This window comes from Eschrichtius robustus, chromosome 19, assembly GCF_028021215.1.
Source record: "Eschrichtius robustus isolate mEscRob2 chromosome 19, mEscRob2.pri, whole genome shotgun sequence".
NCBI lineage: Eukaryota > Metazoa > Chordata > Mammalia > Artiodactyla > Eschrichtiidae > Eschrichtius > Eschrichtius robustus.
Genome location: NC_090842.1, coordinates 67831941 through 67847407, shown reverse-complemented (window position 1 = coordinate 67847407; position 15467 = coordinate 67831941). Strand labels below are relative to the sequence as shown.

General features: G+C 36.4%; 1 protein-coding gene across 3 annotated transcripts in view; it reads right to left on the bottom strand.

The window, feature by feature from the left end:
- ZNF667 (zinc finger protein 667) overlaps nucleotides 1-15467 on the bottom strand; it is a 47122-nt gene that overhangs the window by 4982 nt on the left and 26673 nt on the right. Inside the window, exons 6-10 of one of the 3 annotated variants that reach the window (XM_068529294.1) lie at nucleotides 13847-13987; nucleotides 12112-12389; nucleotides 11914-11961; nucleotides 6370-6602; nucleotides 111-206 (exon numbers count right to left, since the gene is read on the bottom strand). In XM_068529294.1, coding sequence (XP_068385395.1) covers nucleotides 13971-13987 — 17 coding nt within the window. In that variant the 3' untranslated portion in view covers nucleotides 111-206; nucleotides 6370-6602; nucleotides 11914-11961; nucleotides 12112-12389; nucleotides 13847-13970. Of the gene's footprint in view, nucleotides 1-110; nucleotides 207-6369; nucleotides 6603-10746; nucleotides 10804-11913; nucleotides 11962-12111; nucleotides 12390-13846; nucleotides 13988-15467 lie in introns of those variants that run through there. The other 2 variants (XM_068529295.1, XM_068529296.1) reach the window with 2 other exon arrangements.

Below are 15467 nucleotides of genomic sequence, written 5' to 3'. Positions count from 1 at the left end.
AAGGTATCAAAAAAGAGCAGAAGTCATCAGTGGATGAAAGAATCAAATTTTATAAAAGACAAAAGGGAAAAGAGTGCTTATTCATGAAATGTTGCAGAAGAAGCTGTTACCTGAAATGTTGGCATGACAGGGATTTCAGTAATGGGAGTCAGTCTGTCCAAAGGGTCCCTAGAGAAGTTCATGCTTTGAGTTGGCTTGTGTAGAGGCTGGGTAATAAGGAGACACAATGACAAGACAGTTAATGATTTTTTATGTGAAAGTTATGTTAGTACCCCTGCCAACAGCTTTCCCACTCTACCCTCTCTTCTATAAGTAAATTGAAATGGATCCTTCCTTCACACCATTCACAAAAATTAGTTCCAGTTAAATAAAATCCTGAATGTTAAAGTAAATAGTAAAGTATTAGAAGAAAGTATAGTACCATATGCTTATGACTTTGCTGTTGGACACATCTTCCTAAATTAGACAGAAATGAAAGCCATAATGAAATTCATTATACCAAAAGTTAGAATGCTTTTAAAAAGACAAAGATAAGAAACAGAATGGGAAAAAATTGTAATATAATACAAAGGGAAAGATGTAAGAGTACCTATAAATAGGTAAAGGACAACCAAGCAAGAATAAAAATGAACAAAGGATTAAGAATGCGCAAGTCAGAAGAAATACACATGGACCATAAATATGAGTCCCTGCTTAACCTTGCTAGTATTGGGAGATGCAAATTTACATAATCTACAATAATAAAAAAAAACTTGGTAGTTGTGTAGAGAAATAAATACTCTCATCAGTGCTAATTTGCAGGCACTGAAGTTTTAAAAATGCTCACTATAACCCCTTTGGAGGGCAGCACAGTACATAAAACTGGGAACAATCTAAATTTCCATCAATAGAGGCATGACTAGAAATACTAGCACCAGTTTAAAAGAATGGACTGGTAATATTGGTATGGATTTGACTAAAAGACACTGATTGAAAATGGAAAATTTCCAGAATAATAGAGTATTATATATTTAAAATATATTTCTAATACATTTATATAAGTATGCAAATACTTAGAAAAAGTCCTGAACAGACACATCCAACTGATAAAGTGTTTCTTTGGGGGAGGGAACTAGAATTGGACATTCTGGTCAAGAGGGTAGATTTACCATTATCTGTAATGTTTGAAGTTTTAAATAAGAATGTTAAAATTTAAAAAACTTAAACTATGAAAAAATTCAACAAACTCACGGAGAACTAGAGCAGCTAGAGTGAGAGTTGGCAGCCTAAGTTGAAACCTTTTTTGGAATTTGGAGAATTTCTCATCAACTCACCAGCCCTTCCCATGCAGGCAGAGATCCCAGTAAACCTTTTCATTCAGGGAAACATCTACAATGAGAATAACCAAAGAACCTCCTGCTATCTACCTAAGATAATCAAACCATACCATTCTTAAATGTGAACAGACAGCTAAGGATCATCACAGATGAAGAAAAGTATCAGCGTAAGGACCAAGAGAGAGACTAAACCAGAGTAGGGAAAGTTATATAATGAGAAGAAAACTAAAAATTTATGTTAGTCTGAGATTTGAACAGATGTTGCACTTTTAAAGCAAATATGGGAAGCTACCAAAAAGAATAAGACAGAACTCCTAAGAATGAAAAAACATTATTGCTGTAATAATAGAAGGTTTGAAAGAAAATTGTGGAAACTCTTCAATTTCATAAATTGAAAAGTTAAATGAGAAACAAAAGGGACTTGGAAGTTTAGAAGGTCTAACATCTAATATGAGTTCCAGAAAAAAAATTAATAGAGAAAATATAATTGGAATGTATCAAATAAATGATTAAGAATCTTTCTAAACTGAAGAAAATTATGAGCACTCAGCTAGAAATAGCTCACTCAATGTTGGGCAGGCTTAAGTGGCAAAAAGCACAATTACAATAGAAAAAAATGACACCCAGAAATACGCTTGTGAAATTTCATAATACTAAAGATGAGGCCATCCTAAAAGCTTTAAAAAATGGAAATTTCTCCTGATAAAGAAGAATGATCAAGATAGCATTAGCCTTCCCTCTGATGAGCAATATTAGATTGTAGAATACAGAACAGCGACCTTCCAACTTATGAGTTAAAACTGCTTTGAATCTAGAACTTTATACCCAAACAGTAATTAAACATGAGGCCAAGTACTGATATTTTGTATTACCAGTTTACTTCAGTTTACTCCCACTGTCTTTTAATAGGGTAATGAATGATTAGCTTCAGCAAAATTTGGATGGAAAAGGAAAAAAACAGGAAAGGCTTTAAACAGTGTTATCTAACCTAGTTAAGTGGTGTTGAGGATGAATAGGATGATCACCCTGCAAGAATCAGACCAAATTACTGGTAGGTTAGATAGATATCCAGGGAGTCAGTGAAGAGGAACTTAAGGAAGAATGAAAGGGGTGGGTTACATTAAATAGAATTAATACAAAGTTTGAGGATTTTAGTAATATGGTGAAGACAAAAGTTCGTCACAAGAAAAGAAAATTACTGGCTCTGGGAAAAAAAAAAAGGAGAAGCCATACCAGATATTATGGTCCTAATATAAAGCAAGCCCCCATAAAATGTGACATGACTTTGGAAAATAACTGGAATATGAAAAAAAAATCCGTATGACTGATACAAGGAATAGATTCCTTTAAATGGGTACTGGGGTCATAACATTGGACTTGCAGAGCAGAAAATGTAATCGTCACACGTTGCTTTGCTCTGACTCTTCAGAGAAGAATATTTACGTGGTGATAACGATCTAATGCTATTTTATTTCCAACTTTAAAATAGACAAATCACTGAAGTCTCTATGTGTATATATATCTGTCTACATATCTAATATCTACTTAATAATGTAAAGGCAAAATATAGCTGATATAGACTGGATGGTGGGAGGTTGACAGGGAAATAAGAGCTTGAAGCAAGGATAAGGGGAAATATGCTCATTGTATATAGAGGGGATTCAGGAGATGTCTAAAGTCGATAGAATAAGAAATGTAGGTTAGCTGTATTTCAAGTTAAAACACATCAGAGGAGCTAATATAACTCACTTAGTGGGATGAAGTAAATCCTTACCTTTCATAAGAAAGGCTCAGTGTATAAAGTTGATAAATTTACAAATAAAATTACAACAACTGTAATCAGGATTATGACAGAAACCCAATTCAAATCAGCTTAGGAAAAAGGTATTTATTAGTTCCGATAACTCAAAGATGTAGAGCATGTATGTTACAGTCTCAGGTAGGCTGCATGTAAATGTTCAGGCTCATCAGAGATTAGTAGCTCACAGCTCTGTGTTCAGTTGTTTCATTCTCTGGCAGGTTCTGTCTCTTGGTAGGAAGAAAATGGCATCTGATGATATTATACTTTAAAAATTCTTAGAGCTTTTAATCTCAAAAGCAAGGTGACCTTCTCTTTCTGAGCCTCCATGTCAATCCCTGGGAGGAAAATATAATTTGTTCCAGTTTATGCTATGTGCCCACTCTGGACCAATCACCAGATCCAGGGTAGGGGGTACTCTGGCCAAGCTGGGTCAAGTTCGCATGCCAGGGGAATTGGATCATTGGATGGCCAGTTAACAAAATTCCCATGGGATGGGGGTAGGGTGGAGGGCAGTTGAGAATCAGTTCCCATAAAGAAAACAACAGACCTGAACTAACAGGTTCAGGTGCCCTGATATAAGGGCATCACTGATTCACTAAGTGTGTAGATATACCTATCTTTTGCTGCAGAGATACTGTGTATAATTACAGGGAGCTCCCTCAGCCCCTGTAGCAAGGGTAAGTTAAATTTCCAGGGGTCAACTGGCCTCAGTACACAGTTGCTAGTAATTAAGCTATCTTGCCAGACTCCTGAGATGGCTGCACGTTGGACAAGGTAACTCCAACAGCAAAAGACTAGGGCTTGGGTGACAAGTGGTTGAGCCTCACCTGCACCATTCATGCCAGGAGACATCAGGGGAGCTCCCTTTAAAGACCTCCAAAGAAGGCTTTCTGCACAGAGGATGTCAGAGACAGCCAACAAAAAGTGAAGCTGTTTACAGAAAGGATAGCAGATCTGCTCTACAAAGGGGATTGCCTTCCAGTTTAGAAAAACTCCATTTTCCCCCTCCCTTTTCATGGTCTCTATGGAAGAGTAGCAGACTGGTGCATTCCCATAAGGAGGCAAATTCAAATGTATGTATGAGGAGCTTTTAAAAATACTAACTTTGAATTTAAAATGGTGGGACCAAGATATCTCTATCCATTTCTCCTTTCTGAAACCAAGTGAAAGCAACAAGAAGAATAAGAAACAGAAGGAAACTCCATCTTCGATGAAGTAAAGAAACATCTATAATTCTGAGTCTCAAAATCCACAAGGAAATGCTGCTAAATGTGGTGAAAATCCTGGGAGAGGAAACTGATGATGCATTGATGAGCACAAAATACCTCCAAAGCAGTGGCATATCTGGAAGGGCAAAAGAAAAGGCACCTCAACTGAAGCCACAGTATTACTCTGAAAAGTCTGGCTTTAGAAGTCTCCATAAATTCTGTTTACAATTGCAAAAGAGTGGCAGGGGTGAGGAGCTGGAGTGTTCAAGGAGGAAACACATGGGTTTTGAAGAGGTGATTTATCATCTGACAGAGGAGAGGGAAGCTGCGAATGATGTGCAGGACTGCAAGGTAAATGCTAAATCCTTGCTACTCAACATGTGGGGCATGGATGAGCAGCATCAGCCTCACCTCGTAATTTCTTAGGATTCCAGAATCTTGGGCCTTAATCCAGAGCTAGTAATTCAGAATCTGCATCTTACAAGATGCCCAGGTGATCTGAATACACAGAAATAAATGAGAATCACTAGGCTAAAACAAATTTCCTACTCGTCTAGAACACAGGCCTTTGATAAACAGCCAGATCAGGAAGAGCTCTACTCATTCAAAAATGTAGTCTAGTCTTTCAGAGACCCTATGGACTGATAGTAGACTCAGATTTAGAAATTCCTCTTACTAAAATTGAAAAAAGTGAGGAAAAAAAACCAATATACTAGCATCGTTGAAAGAGGAAAGTGATACCACCTTATATCACACGCTATGAAAAGTAGAACACAGAATTAACAGAGCCACATTAAAAGAACATGCCAATATCTCTGGCGCTGTCTGCCCTCTGGAAAAGTGGCATAATGGAGAAAAAGTAGGCAGAAGAAATTCTGAAAAACTTTACTAATATATCTCAAGATGGGCAAGATGTAGGCAGCACTGGACAAAGGTACATAACATTCCTCTAAGTAACCTTCATTCTAGATAAATACTAGTTTGAATAGGAAAGGCAAGTTGGCAGTATCTATCAAAATATGCCTATCTTTTGATCCAGCAATTTAATTCTCCAAAAATATTGGTAAAAAATTGCAAAAGCATATGTGAAAGACTGTTAATTGCAACCCTGTTTTTAAAAATAAATCCTAGTTCCACAGTGAGGCCTACCCTAACTAAATGCTTATTTGAGATCTGCACTGCTGGTGAAGATGGAATTATAGAGAATTGTTTACCCTCCCATCTGAAACAATAAAACGCTGGACAAAACATGAAACCTTGGCACTCAAGACATTGGATAACAGGCAATGAAACAGAGATCCCTGAAAAATGGGAAACAAATGGTACTATGATTTCCCCAGATAACTGCATGGAAACTTTCCAGGCTGTGGCCTCCCAAAGTTGAGGAAATTAAGCTAAAAGTCATGGAGACTGAGGTGACTGGAGTTCACAGGATGAAGTGCCTGAAAGCTCTTAGAGGAAAAAACCCTAGACATCTGCAGAATTTTTAGCTGAATTTTACCTGAATACTCATCAGAACATGCATGTGAAGAAATTACCTGAAGCTGGGGGAAAAAACTGATAGAACTACAAAAATAAATAGACAAATCCAAATCTTTAAAGTAAAGACTGTTACAAGAAACAAAGAAGGACACTACATAATGATCAAGGGATCAATCCAAGAAGATATAACAACTGTAAATACATATGTACCCAACATAGGAGCACCTCAATATATAAGGCAAGTACTGACAGATATAAAAGGAGAAATCCACAGTAATACAATAATAGTAGGGGACTTTTAACACTCCACTTACATCAATGGATATAAATAACACACACTTAAATAACACAGTAGAGCAAATGGACTTAATTGACACCTATAGAGCAGCAGTCCCCAACCTTTTTGGCACCAGGGACTGGTTTCATGGAAGACAATTTTTCCACGGACTGGGGTTGGTGAGACAGATGGTTTCGGGATGATTCAAGCACATTTCATTTGTTGTGCACTTTACTTCTATTATTATTACATTGTAATATATAATGAAATAATTATACAACTCACCATAATGCTGACAGGAGGCGGAGTTCAGGTGGTAATGCGAGCGATGGGGAGTGGCTGTAAATACAGATGAAGCTTCGCTCGCTCGCCTGCCGCTCACCTCCTGCCACACGGCCTGGTTCCTAACAGGCCACGGACCGGTTGGGGAGCCCTGCTATAGAGCATACTATCCAAAAGCAGCGGAATACACATTCTTTTCAAGTGCACATGGAACATTCTCCAGGATAGATCACATGCTAGGTGGCAAAACAAGCTTCAGTAAATTTAAGAAAATTGAAATCATATCATCTTTTCTGACCACAATGCTATAAGGCTAGACGTCAACTACGAGAAAAACTGCAAAGAACAGACACGTGTAGGCTGAATAAAATGCTGCTAAACAACAAATGGATCACTGAAGAAATCAAAGAGGAAATCAAAAAATACCTAGAGATGAAAACATGACAATCCCAAACCTATGGGACACCACAAAAGCAGTTCTAAGAGGGAAGTCTACAGTGATACAATCTTGACTCCGAAAACAAGGAAGAGCTCAAATAAACAACCTAACCTTACATGTAAAGGAACTAGAGAAAGAAGAACAAACAAAACCTAAAGTTAGTACAAGGAAAAAAATCATAAAGATTCAGAGCAGAAACAAATGAAATAGAGACTAAAAAAACAGAAAAGATAAATGGAACTAAAAGCTGGTTCTTTGAAGAGATAAATAAAATTGATAAACCTTTAGCCAGATACATCAAAAAAAAAAAGGGAGAGGGCCCATTTCAATAAAATCAGAAATGAAAAAGGAGAAGTTACAACCGAAAACAGAAATAAAAAGGATCATAAGAGACTACTATGAGCAATTATAGGCCAATAAAATGGACAACCTAGAAGAAATGGACAAATTCTTACAAAGGTACAATCACCCAAGACTGAGCCAGGAAGAAATAGAAAATATGAACAGACCAATTACCAGTACTGAAATTGAATCAGTAATTTAAAAACTCCCAACAAACAAAAGTCCAGGACAAGACGGCTTCACAGATGAATTCTACCAAACATTTAGAGAAGTTAACAACTACCCTTCTGAAATGATTCCAAAAAACTGCAGAGGAAGGAACACTTCCAAACTCATTCTGTGCAGCCACCATCACCCTGATACCAAAATCTGACAGAGAATTCCCTGGTGGTCCAGTGGTTAGGACTCCGTGCTTCCACTGCAGGGGGGCCCAGGATCAATCCATGGTCAGGGAGCTAAGACCCCACAAGCCGTGTGGCGTGGCCAAAAACAAAAAAACAAACAAAAAACTCAGACAAAGATATCACAAAAAAAGAACAATTACAGGTCAATATCACTGGTGAACATAGATGCAAAAATCCTCAACAAAATACTAGCAAACCAAATAATACATTAAAAGGATCACACAACCAATATCAAGTGGGATTTATCCCAGGGAGGCAAGGATTTTTCAATATCTACAAATCAGTCAATGTGATGATACACCACATTAAAAAACCAGAAAATGAAAACCATACGATCATTTCCATAGATGCAGAAGTAGCTTTTGATAATATTCAACATCCATTTATAAAAACTCTCCAGAAAGTGGGCATAGAGGGAACATACCTCAACATAATGAAGACCATATATGATAAAGCTAACATCATAATCAATGGTGAAAAGCTGAATGCATTCTCTCTCGGAACAAGACAAGGATGCTCACTCTCGCCACTTTTATTCAACATACTTTTGGAAGTCCTAGCCACAGCAATCCAAGAAGAAAAACAAGAAAAGAAAACCAAATTGGAAAAGAAGAAGTACAACTGTCACTGTTTGCAGATGACATGATACTATACATAGAAAATCATAAAGGCACTACCAGAATACTAGAGTTCATCAATAAATTCAATAAAGTTGCAGGATAAAAAATTAATATACAGAAATCTGTTGAATTTCTATACACTAACTACAAAATATCAGAAAGAAAAATTAAGGAAACAATTCCATTTACCACTGCATTAAAAAGAATAAAATTCTGAGAAATAAACCTATCCAAGAGAGCAAAAGACCTGTGTAAGACTGATAAAAGAAACTGAAGACAATACAAACAGATGGAAAGATATACAGTGTTCTTGGATTGCAAGAATCAATATTGTTAAAATGACCATACTACTGAAGGCAATCTACAGATTCATTGCAATTCCTATCAAATTACCAATGGCATTTTTCACAGAACTAGAATAAAAAAACTTTTAATTTGTATGGAAACACAAAAGACTCCTAGTAGCAAAAGCAATCTTAAGAAAGAATGGAGCTGGAGGAATCACACTCCCTGACTTCAGACTATAATACAAAGCGACAGTAATCAAAACCAGTACAGTACTGGCACAAAAACAGACAGATCAATGGAACAGGACAGAAACCCCAGAAATAAACCCACACACTTATGGTCAATTAATCTACGACAAAGGAGGCAAGAATATAAAATGGAGGGCTTCCCTGGTGGCGCAGTGGTTAAGAATCCGCCTGCCAATGCAGGGGACATGGGTTCAAGCCCTGGTCCGGGAAGATCCCACATGCCGTGGAGCAACTAAGCCCGTGCGCCACAACTATTGAGCCTACGCTCTAGAGCCCACGAGCCACAACTACTGAGCCCACGTGCCACAACTACTGAAGCCTGCGTGCCTAGAGCCCTGCTCCGCAACAAGACAAGCCACCACAGTGAGAAGCCTGCATACTACAACAAAGAGTAGGCCCCGCTCGTCACGACTAGAGAAAACCCGTGCGCAGCAACAAAGACCCAAAAAATAAATAAAATAAATTAAAAAAAAAAAAAGAATATAAAATGGAGAAAAGACAGTATCTTCAATAATAAGTGCTGGGAAAACTAGACAGCTACATGTAAAAGAATGAAATTAGAACATCTATAACACCATATACAAAAATCAACTCAAAATGGATTAAATGGGGCTTCCCTGGTGGCACAGTGGTTGAGAATCTGCCTGCCAATGCAGGGGACACGGGTTCGAGCCCTGGTCTGGGAAGATCCCACATGTCGCGGAGCAACTAGGCCCGTGAGCCACAATTACTGAGCCTGCGCGTCTGGAGCCTGTGCTCCGCAACAAGAGAGGCCGCAATAATGAAAGGCCCGCGCACCGTGATGAAGAGTGGCCCCCACTTGCCGCAACTAGAGAAAGCCCTCGCACAGAAACGAAGACCCAACACAGCCATAAATAAATAAATAAATAAATAAATAAATAAATAAAAATTGTATAACTTAAAAAAAAATATATGTATATATAAAAAAAAAAATGGATTAAATACCTAAACATAAGACTGGATACTATAAAGCTCCTAGAAGAAAACATAAGCAGAATACTCTTTGACATAAATTGTAGCAATATTTTTTTGGATCCTTCTCCTAAAGAAACGGAAATAAAAGCAAAAATAAACAAATGGGACCTAATTAAGCTTAAAAGTTTCTGAACGGCAAAAGAAACCATGAACAAAACAAAAGACAACCTAGGGAATGGGAGAAAATATTTGCAAATGATGCAACCACAAGGGATTAATTTCCAAAATATACAAACAGCTCATACAGCTCAGAATCAAAAAACAAACAACCCAATCAAAAAAAAAAGACAGAAGACCTAAACAGACATTTCTCCAAAAAAGACATACGGATAGCCAACAGGCACATGAAAAGATGCTTCACATTGCTAATCAGTAGAGAAATGCAAATCAAAACTACAATAAGGTATCACCTCACACCAGTCAGAATGGCCATCATCAAAAAGTCCACAAATAATAAATGCTGGAGAGGGTGTGGGAAAAAGGGAACCCTCCTACACTGTTGGTGGGAATGTAAATTGGTACAGCCACTATGGAGAACAGTAAGGAGGTTCCTTAAAAAACTAAACATAGAGTTATCATATGATCCTGCAATCCAACTCCTGGGCATATATCCAGAGAAAACTATAATTTGAAATGATACATGCACCACAATGTTCACTGTAGCACTATTTACAATAGCTAAGACATGGAAACAACCTAAATGTCCATCAACAGACGAATGGATAAAAAAGATGTGGTATATATGTACAATGGAATACTACTCGGCCATAAAAAAAAGAATAAAATAATACCATTTGCAGCAAGATTATCATATTAAGTGAAGTCAGACAGAGAAAGACAAATATCATATGATATCGCTTATATGTGGAATCTAAAAAAAATGATACAAATGAACTTATTTACAAAACAGCAATAGACTTACAGATACAGAAAACAAACTATGGTTACAAAAGGGGAAAGGTGGAGGGAGGGAATAAATTAAGAGTTTGGGATTAAGAGATACACACTATTATATATAAAATAGATAAACAACAATGACCTACTGTATAGCACAGGGAATTATATTCAATATCTTGTAATAACCTATAATGGAAAAGAATCTGAAAAACATATATATATATAAATATATATATAAAACTAAATCACTCTGCTGTACATCCGAAACTAACACAACATTGTAAATCAACTATACTTCAATTTAAAAAAATAAATAGACAAACTACAATTATAATAGATTTTGACATGCATCTCCCAAAGAACAAGTTGACTGAAAATCAGTAAGGGCACTGAAGACTTGAACAACACTATCAGCCAACTTGACCTAACTGACATTTAAAAAACACTCCACCCAAGAACAGCAGAATATGCATTCTTTTTAAATGCACCCAGAACATTTACCAAGATAGACAATATTCCAAGCCTTAAAACACATCTCAATAAATTTAAAAGGATTCAATTCATACAAAATGTTTTCTAACTAGAATGGATTAAGTTAGAAATCAATAATAGAAAGATAACTGGAAAATCCCCCAAATATTTGGATCTAAATAGCACAATTTTTAGTAACCCATGGGTTAAAAGAGAAATCAAAAGGCAAAACAGAAAGTATTTTTAATTGAATGAAACTTGTAACAGCGTATCAAAATATGTGGAATGCAGCTAACACATTACTTAAAAGGAAACATAATATTACTGTCTAAGTTGTAAAATAAAACTCTCAAATCAATGACTTCAATTTCCACCTTAACAAATTAGAAAATGAAGAGCAATGAAACCCAAAGTTACCATAAGAATGGAAATAAAGAAATCAGTAGGAAACAGAAAAGACAAAAGCAGGTCAATAAAACCAATAAATCTTCACTCAGACAATATGAAAAAAAAAGATAACATACAAGTTACCAATATCTGAAATGGCAGAGATGACATCACTACAGTTATTAAACGGATAAGGGAATATTGGGAACTTTATGTAAATAAATTTAACCACTTAGATAAAATGGAAAAATTTTCTTGAAAGAACAAAACTGCCAACCTTACTCAAGAATAAATAGATAATTCTTCAACTTATTCCTGGTTTATCCTTTGTCAGGTGCTTTTTATAAAGGAATAAACGTTTGACTTCTTGATATATCTGCCACAAATAGTAACAGACCCAGTTTCCCACAGCAAATTTTATAACCTTCATGAAATAAACACAAAGTTAAACTCACCTTTTGGGATCTTAAATAATGAAGCAGGCGAGGTAGATGAGCTTTTGTCTGTCAACAAAAAGAAGATCATTAACTTTAAATTCATAGTCAAGAAATGTCAAAAGCAGAATTAATGACCATGGAACATAAACTGAAAAACTTGTATCTTGCAAACGAATTTGAGGAAATATACAAAATAGGATTGAGTGTACAGTCTACCTTGGCTTTTTCCAAATAGCTCCTTGTTCTCTTCTAAATGACTCAAAGTTCATTCCATTTTTCGGCAACGTGGCAGGAGTACTGGGAATCAAACATACTGGGGCAGTAAGAAATGACCGAGGCGAACTCAGCACAAGGTCATCAAGCAGATACCCACCGGATGTAGGTTCTGTGTCATGTGGTGCCAGCGGTGGAGGAAAAGGTGGGCTTGCTCCTCGAGGTGGCGGGGCCCGAGGGGGGTGGCCCGAGATGCAGCCAGAGCAGTGGAGGGGTCTGCACTTTAAGAAGTTAAATTACATGTCAAGTTCTTGACTTTAAAATCAGGTGGGAAATTGGGGGCTTTCTCATTTCTAACCTGTTACATCTGCCTGAATTGCCTGAATTTCTGCATATGTATCTGAGAAAGAAGAAACTGCTGAAGAAAAACCCACACGTTTGAAGATTAAATTACTTGATGCTTATTAGCCAATTTCTGAATTCTTATGTATTTCCAGGAGTGTGTGACATATCAGAAAACGGCACAGAAAGTATCACATAATGGTTCTTTCCCATCATGATTTAAATCCCAACATTTTCAGTTACTTCTGTGATTCCTCTGTACTCATTACAGTTGACCCCGACTCACTTGGGTCTGAACTGCATGGGTCCACTTATTCAATAGTAAATTTAATTCTGTATCTATTAAAAAAGTGGAATTTGTAATTTAAACCTTCCAAATATTTTCAGATACCATGCTGTTATTGCCAGTTTAGTTCTGTATGAACAGGGAATATACTTTATATAACTAAATTTAAAAAATTTATTAAGATTTGTTTTACAGTCTCTCTTGGTGAAATGTTCCAGTGTACTTGGAAAGAAAGTATTCTACTCTTGTGGAGTGGAATATTTTATAAATGTCAACTCATTAATTTGGTTGATCATGTTGTTCAGTTCTATATTCTTACAGATTTTCTACTTGTTCTATCAGTGACTGAGAGAGAAGTGGTGAAGTTTCTAATGATTATTGTAGACTATTTACACTTTTTTTTTTCCTTTGTGAAATTTGCACCTCTGTAGTTTGATGCATATACGTTTAGGATTGTTATGTTTACCTGGAAAATTTATTGTTACGTAGTGTTTGTCTTCTTCCCTGATTATATTCCTTACTCTGAAGTCTACTTCATCTGATATTAAAAGTGAATTCAGCTTCCTTTTTACCAATGCTTGCATGATCTCTCTCTCCCCACTACTTAACTTTTACCTCTGCCTTTAAAGTGACTTTCTGCTAGACAGCATATAGCTGTGTCCTGCTTTTTCATTCAATCTTATAATCTGTCTTTTAACTGGTGTGTTTTGACCATTTATATTTGATGCAATTTTTTATATATTTGGATTAAAACCCATCCATCCTCTTAACTATTTTCTAATTGTTCTGCCTATTCTTTGGTTTTTGTTCTCTTTCTGCCTTCTATTGGGTTAACTGAGGATTTTTAATTATTCCATTTTATTCTATTAACTGCTTACATCTCTTTAAAATGTTTTAGAGGTTACTGTAAGGTTACAATATGTCTTTAATTAACCAGAATATATCTCAAGTAATGTAACAAGTAAAGATATTACACAATGTATTTCTTAATTTCTCCCTCACATCCTTTGTGCTTCTGTCATCTATTTACACTGATATATGCTATAGCATACTGTTTTAGACAGCTTTTAGGTATTTAGATGTTAAAAAAAAAAAAAAAAACTGTCTTACCTTTATTCCATTTCCAGATCTCTAAGTGCATCTCCTTCTGTTTAAAGAACTTCATTTAACAGTTCTTTTAGAGTAGGGTCTTCTGGCAATGTATTTTATGCTTTTTCCTTCTCTGAGAAAGTCTTCATTTCTCTATCAATTCTGAAAGACATTTTCATGAAAAATTTCATAAAGACAGTTTTTTCCCCCTTTTGTTCCTAGGTAATGTCTTTTTTAAAAAATCTTTCCTTGTACTCTTTGAGCTTTATAGATTTTTGTTCTGGTGTCATTATCGTTTATTCAAATATTTCTTCTCACCCAATTTCTCTATTCCTTCCAGGAATCCAATTCTGCATGTGTTGGACCAACAGATCTTTTCCCACAGCTCTTGGACGATCTGTTCTTTTCTGTCACCCCTGCCCTCCTCTGTGTTTCAGTTTGGCTATTCTTATTGACTTACCTTCAAGTTCACTTATTCTTTCCTTGGTTATGTCAAGTATACCTATGAGCCTGTTGAAGGTATTGTTCCCATCTCTTTACTGTGTTCATTTCAGTATTTCCGTTTGATTCTCATAGTTTCATCTCTGATCAAATGACCCATCTAATTTGCCTGTTGTACACTTTTTTCATTAGAGCCTTTAACATATTATTTAAAATTCTTTGTGAGGTAGTCTGGGTCTAGTTCTTGACTGCTTTTTCTTTTGGTGGGTGGTGATTTTTCTTGTCTTGTAAATGTTTATTTTTTGGCCCAAACCCAGGTATCTTGCGTAGGACGGTAGAAACAGAGGTAAACAGATTTAAGCCCTAGAAACGGTCATGTCATTTCTTCTGTTATGCCTTTCATGTAGGAGGTTTTCATTAATATAGTTAAAAATTGGACCAGGTTTAAGGTTGCTCCTTGCTGTGGTTACCCTAAGTTCATCACAGCCTTCAAAATTCACTAGTGATTCCCTAGAGTGAGGGCATGTTTTCCATGGGTTAATCTCAATGTCTGGGTGACCTTCAAATTTCAGTGTTCTCTTTAGATTATGCCTTAGAGACAGGCCAGCTAAACTAAGATATTTTCATTCATTCATTCAATATTATTGAGTGCTTACCACTTCCTATGTGCCAGTCACTGTACTAAATGCTGGAACTTGTAACTCCCCTAATACTCCACAACCCTCTGCCTTTAGTTAGTACCTCTGTACTTTCTCTCTTGCCTTCAATAGTCTCCCAACTTTTGTGTGCCTAGTAAATATCTATTCTCCCTTTAATACTATCGCTGTCTCCAAAAGTGATCCATCACCTTGGAGTTCATCATCCTCTATATTACCTGTGTACCTTATATGCTTCCATATTTAAATATCCTGTATTCCCTAAACTGTAAATGCCTGCAGACAAGAACGGTGTCTTATTAGTACATATTAGGTTTGTGACCATTGATTTGGAACCAACCTCTATGGCAGATTGACAGAGGACTTAACTAAGTAGAGGGGTGTGTGTATAGAAGGATAGGGAGAAAAGACATGCCCCTCCATGAGCCTTCTCTATGCTGTTTGCTCATCCATTTGCTTGAAGTGTTGATTTTTAAATGCTGATCTTGCAGACTGATATGACAAGTTTAAATGGAAAATTGTTCTATTATCCTACATGCATGCTC